The 6,648-nt window shown below is 37.3% G+C and overlaps 1 protein-coding gene across 3 annotated transcripts in view; it reads right to left on the bottom strand.

Annotated features, from left to right (window-relative positions):
- LOC111870073 (syntaxin-12) overlaps positions 1 to 6,388 on the bottom strand; it is a 28,457-nt gene extending 22,069 nt beyond the window's left edge. For 2 of the 3 annotated variants that reach the window (XM_023862056.2, XM_023862053.2), the window contains exons 1-4: positions 6,299 to 6,388; positions 5,789 to 5,938; positions 2,915 to 2,984; positions 1,583 to 1,682 (exon numbers count right to left, since the gene is read on the bottom strand). In XM_023862056.2, coding sequence (XP_023717824.1) covers positions 1,583 to 1,682; positions 2,915 to 2,984; positions 5,789 to 5,903 — 285 coding nt within the window. In that variant the 5' untranslated portion in view covers positions 5,904 to 5,938; positions 6,299 to 6,388. The other variant, XM_023862055.2, reaches the window with a different exon arrangement.
- Positions 6,389 to 6,648: the final 260 nt, after the last annotated feature.

A 6,648-nucleotide genomic window follows, 5' to 3' on the forward strand; every position in this document is an offset into this window, starting at 1 on the left:
TGTTCCTTCTGGTCGGCCATCTCACTAATCGCCAAAGGGTTGAAACAGGAACGCACACAACAGAGCACCACAGATAAACCACTTAACTCAGACTGACGCCAGCTCACTAACAGTCGCGGGAGACCCCCAGCTAACATCACCTAGCAGCATAACTCGTAACTACAAAGCATGCGCGCGCAACAGGTTGTTTCCGGTTATTTTTGGGTCCCCCCTCGTATATATGTGTGTGCATATGTAGGTAAATAACTCTGTGCGTGTATGACAACAAACTGAAATTATAAATAAGCAGAACTAATTAAAACAAACCTAGAATAAAATGTAAAATGGAACAAGATAGGACAAAGAAAATAAAAAAGCAGTGCTATTCAACAATGATGGCAGAAGACTAATGACCAGGGCCCGGATTTTGATGACATGAAAATATTAAAAAAATTACCTATAAAATGACCGAAAAAATACAGAAAAATAACCTAAAGGAGAAAAGAAAGAACACTTCGCTTCCATGTTATTCACAGTTCAGAAAACATATGAAGAAATATTCCCTAAAATGGCCAAAAATGACAAGAAATACCCTTAAAAGTCCAAAAATTTACCAAAAAATTACCCCCAAATGAAAAAAATGCCCTTAAACCTAAAAATGTCAAAAAATGACAAAAAATTACCTATAAAATTTACATTTCTGTAACCAGCAGCTCATATCTGAGATTTATATATTTAGGAGCATCACATAGGGTACAAGGAAAAAAAGATGACATGTCATCAAAATCTGGGCCCTGCTAATGACTAATGACCACCTCTGATGAGTACTGATAACTGCAACAACAGAGATGACACTAGACTTCAGTACAGCAATTAACACACATCTGAACAATCATTCTTTCTGTTAATTAAATTAACTTGCTATGTTTTCATCAACAACCTGGATGTCTAATGAAATATAAGTAAAAAAGGAAAGGTATCCCTGTAACAGGCTGTGGAGGACCATAGAGTTGTGAGATATTGAGGTTCCCACATTTTCTAGACAATCAGCTCATAGATGGCGGTGAGGTTGTCAGCCTTATGCGCCGGCCGCCCTTTACCCCCAAGAACATTCCAAGAATATTCCTGGTACTCATTTCTGTTGGAGGCTGAGTTGACCCCAGGGCCATAGTGCAGCTGGAAGGACTATGTAAATTGAAAAAAAATCCAATGACCTTATCAGCATTCGATCCTGCGACCTTCTGGCTTGTAGCATAGTGCCTAAATTCAGAAAGTAATTGATTCATGTAATTTTCTTTGAGTGGTTACTGTTTACGGACTAGTAAATGTCTGCCATAGGATTTTGGCATTTTTTTAACTCATGTTTGCTATTTACCCATGATTTTCTGAGTACCAGCAGGAGACCTAAAATTAACACTTAAAATTGTCACATGAAGGTTACCTAATCTGGTGATATGGAAAGCCAGCCAAAATATGTGCTCACCTTGGTCTATCAAGTGGCTGAAAATAAATGAACACTACGTAGTTAAATTAAACTAACAATGTGGAAGCACTACCTCATGCAGTATGACCACGATATTACTTGCTATTGCAGCCCACTTACCTGTTCTGAAGCAGAGGCTGGGAGAGGAAGGCCTGTCAGTTCTTTAAGATTAGCACTTGTATCCTTTACCAGCTGTTGCGTATAATGCTGGATCTGGTGTCTGGAAACACATTTATACAACTGCAATAACTTCCTGAATCTAAACACAAACATGAATGTTATTAAGGTTATGCAGAGCAAGAATTATATAGCAAATTCTTCCTACCATTTGGTGTGAAATCTTTAAAAATTCTACAATATAATGAACTTTCACTCCATCATACTGCTTTCTCACTTATAATAATATATAATCATTCTTGCTAGCCAAGAAGTAATCCACAAGACTGTCAAAGCTCTTACTTGGCAGCCATATGGGGAATTCACTATATTGCTGAATGAAACTAAACCTTATCAACTGGTTAGTACAGAGAGTTCTTTAAACAGGTGTCTGAGTGTAAGCTGACACTGACAGTAACTTCTGCTGAAATCTGCAAAATTTAGAATCAACATATTTGAGATATGTGATGCAGTAACTGCCTATTTATTTCATGACACTGTCATCATTACATGGTAAATATAGTTCAAGTAAAACTTTTCCCATAAAAGTTGCACAGCAGTAAGAAAAAATATAATGAATATCAGTGTGCTAGTGCAAGAAGTCCTGCTTCATATCTGAAAGGTCATAGGTCTGAATCTTGTTTTTGAGTTCACGTACTCTAAGAAATATTTTGTTATTTCCCTCAGTCCTTCCCAGGAAAATGTTGGAACAGTACTAATATAGGTTGCAACTGCAGCCTTTCAAATTCTTTATTCACAATCATCCTGCTGTGCAGTGTTGCACAATTTGTGTGACTTAATATTAAACAAATCAGCAGACAACAAATACATGGATATGTGTATCGTCACTGTTGAAAGAACAGAGACCCATGTGATCAATGATTAAAAATAAAATAATGAGCAATAATAATAAAAAAATAAGGTACTCTACTTTCTCCCATATTACAATGAAACCTTGACTTAGTGTTCCTGCACTGGGTGAATACTTTCTATGGCTCCAGCCAAAGCCCAGTATTTGCATTTAAGTTCATAAATAACATACCCTTAGCACAAAAAAAAATGTTAATGCTTTGATGTTTGATGTACCTTGATTGAGTGCAACTGTGACCAAAATGATGAACTGTAGCCACTATTTGCTCTCTGCTGGAAATGACTCTCACACTACTGTTTATTTCACATGTCATTAAATATTTCACAACCTAGTTTGATATTATTTGGCAAGCAATTAATAAAGTTTGATGTTACAAAATAAATATTGTGTTACATTATGCTACAGTATATTATGTTACAACTTACAATTGATTTCGAAGATCTTGCGAGTCCTGTGGGGTGCCCAGCTGGTTAACCATTTTCTGCATTGATGATACTGGAAAATGTTGTTTTACATTATTTAAACATTTCATGTATGCAAATACAACTTTAAGTTGACAGAATCATTTAAATATCCAGCAATTTAAATCTTTTTAAAAACAGCTGTCACACAAGAAGCCTGACAAAAAATTAATGTTACAAACAGTAAAACTGCCCAGAAATATAACTACAGAAGGAACCATGCATTATTTATATAAAATCTTATATCTGCAAACTTCGTATGTGAATTAACATTTGTGTACTGTTCCTCCATTACCCACTTTAAGTTTTCTTCTCTGAGCACAGTGGTAGCCCCCGCCCCCCCATTTCACATTAACCCTTCAGTGCCAGGCTCAGTACATTGCACACCAGCGGCTTCTCTCACATGTCGCTGGAGTCAGTATGGGGCACGCGTATTGCGGCACTAAGTTTCAGCTTGTATTTTGAACCGTTGTTTTTCATGTAAAGTAATTCTTTTGGTACAAAATTAAAGAGGAAATTTGGGGCTATCATTTCGTATATTCGTTGTCCCACTTTGAACTTCCCGTGGGGGTTGTAATACATTTGAATTCTTTGAAAAAGTTTTCTATTTCAACACTTGGTGCACTTGTTACCATACAAACCTACCTCTGCCTAGGGGAATTCTTAAGAACTAAATATCAATACTGTGTACTCTCCTCTATCGTGATCAAATGAAAAGTTGATTCTCTTGAGGCATATTCTCGTGCTGCTTCAACATTGGTATTTGTAACTACAAAAAGACATGTGGAGAATCTATGACTTTGAGACGCGATGTTGACTCTAAGAAGTGTGTTATGACCGCTACGATAAACAGTTCACTATATGACTAATACCACTGTAATCCCCCTTTGTTCTATAAATACGCATCATGCAGCCTGGTTAGTCAAGGCCAGCCGCAAGGAGCAAAGTGGCCAGCTCTGTTGTGTCATGACCAGTGGAGAATATATTTACTTCAAACCGAATCAGAACACAGTTCTATCTGATTCGAAATTAGACACTGAAAATGGATGTTTTTGCTTTTCTCGATTCTGTGGTAAATGACAGAATTGAGAATAGTACAGACATCCATTGGGAGAACATGCAAAACTATAACGGGCAAAAAGGAAATTACTGAATGCGATGATAATATGTAGGAATAACACAAGGAAAAGAATAGATCAATTGTCAATCAGAATTCAGTTAACTGAGGGACACTCTGTGAAATATGATAATGCTGTAGAACACAAAGTGCCAGGTCGATATTCATCAGACAAAACAGCGTCCTGTCTAAGAGAAAGAAATTTTATAAGCAAGATTCCACCAACTGCAAAGAAATCAAAACCAAAGAAACAGCATGTTGTGTATAAAAAATTGTGTAAGGGTGGCACACGTGTGACATGGGACTCTGTGTGGAATGTTTTCACAATTAACACACCCAGCTGAACTTCTAAGGTAATAAGATACTATCATTCCTCATTTTTACAGGCTTACTGTGCCAAAAAAAATAATTTAAAGCAGTGTTGATCAATACACCGATTCTATATACATTTCTGAATGTACTGTGAAAATTAGAAAAAACAAAACACCAGTTTTTCCCAATTTATTACACTTTAAGTGAAATGTTGTGCTCTCCGATCTAAAGGTTTAAATACCCTCTGGCACAAGAGTTGAGTATGAATTTAAATGCCTGCCAGCAGTGAAAGGTTAAGCACTGTATAATTTGTAACATAATTATCATATTACTTGTTTTGGATTCATGTTAGTGTTTTCTGAAATAGTCTGTACTTACAAAATACAAAGTATAAAGAACTACATATGATATAAAAGGATTCTTCTGTGAAATGTAACACAGTCTTTGCCGAACTCTATACTGAGTGCTCTGTATTGCTGTACTTGCAAGCTGTCTCTGCTACTGACACCAGAAAGTGAAGTCTGCCTCAATGTTGTGTACTGCAGCTGTTACGACAAGCTAGACTCATGACACTCCAAGCAGTTAAGCCACTGGCATACTTTGACAACTGAGGGACACCTAACCTTTCTGGCAGTGTTCATCACCTTCAGAACTACACAAAGTTACCAGATGAAAGTCTAAGCAGTGAATAACAAATGCAGCAAATGCATACAGATTTTAGTATGTGTTACTAATTTTATACAAGTACTTTAAGTGGAGAAACTTGAGCTGTATGCTAAGGGATTTACATAATATAGTCTGCCTCTGGTTAAGCTTGATAAGCTGGGATATTTCAGTCAGTAGAGCAATGGCCTACAAGCTGGATGGCTGGGATTTGATTCCTGGCAGAGGCAAGAGACTTTTCTCTTCCCCACAGAGTTCAGACTGGCTCTGGGGCCCACCCAGCCTCCTACTGAATGGATACAAGGAGCTCCTTCCCCAGGGAATAAAGCAGCTGGAACATATAGCTGACCATTCACCTCCATCTAGTGACGAGGTGAAGAATAATGGAGCTATAACTCTACGCCACCGTATGTCTTTATGGTGTTGTGCTTAATTAATTAAGCACAGGGGCAACTTTACCTCATCTAGTCAAATTTGGCTCACATGTCAATGACAAATATCATAGCTAAGTTAACACAAATGGCAAACAACACTACAGAAATAACTAATATGCATGTGTAATAGACTGTACACAAAATAACAACAGTTAACGCCAAGAAACCACCTCAGCTTCAATACTTAATACAGTTGTGCTACATACAGAACTGTGAATTATTAATTATTCACAGTTCTACCTTATTTCAGGCACCATTTAGAGCAGTACTTCGACCTTGAACGTACACACGTGCTTCATGTGATTGGCTTACCATTTTGTGATATTTTCTGAATACTGGTTCCAACTGTCTGTGCAAGTTTCTGGAAATCCTTTTCCCTTCCTGGCCCACCATTATGGTATGATGAAAAACTATAGCTCCCTTCCATTATCTGTTACTATTCTGCGGGGTTGGCGTCTAAGTCTGGCATAAAAGAAAGCACACAAACCAACTTTAAAACTGCATAAATAGGCACACGTAATTAGGCTACACTTCCCTGAAATATGGCTTCAGCTATTCTCCTAAAATTGACATATGTAATATGGACGATTTCAATATTCGACTAAGAACCGTCTTGTCAAAAGACTTAACTTACTTGTGACAGCTACCTATACTACAATAACGTAACTGGATGTAGGTTGGCTATCTCAGACGACGCATAATGACTTGACAACAATTAGAAATGAAACGCTGACAAATTAGATTTATCAAACTAAATACGGAATACACAAATCTATTTCCGCGTGGACGGGAAAGTGCGATAAAGTAACTGAACTACTTTACCTGTCACTGCTATTGATTACTGAATTTCCGGAAAGATTACCATGCCACAGCCAACCTACGGTAAATTATACTTTCCCAGTGTCAGTGCCTGATAGTCCCTGCTCCATCTCCAAGAGTACAAGATTTGAAATACGTTGGTTGCACTGGTGCATGAACAGAGGCATCTATCGGTCACAATGAGAACTGTTTCAAAGTACCATGGACTCTTAGCGCACGTAGAATGGTTATTGTATGACTTGCAGAGTAAGGTTTTTCTTAAACTGTACGTATTTTAAGGTTTATTTACTATGATAATGTCAGGGATATATATTTCCATTATACAATGTTCTCTTTTTTACCCCTACGACACT

The sequence above is a fragment of the Cryptotermes secundus genome, unplaced genomic scaffold (assembly GCF_002891405.2).
Source record: "Cryptotermes secundus unplaced genomic scaffold, Csec_1.0 scaffold355, whole genome shotgun sequence".
NCBI lineage: Eukaryota > Metazoa > Arthropoda > Insecta > Blattodea > Kalotermitidae > Cryptotermes > Cryptotermes secundus.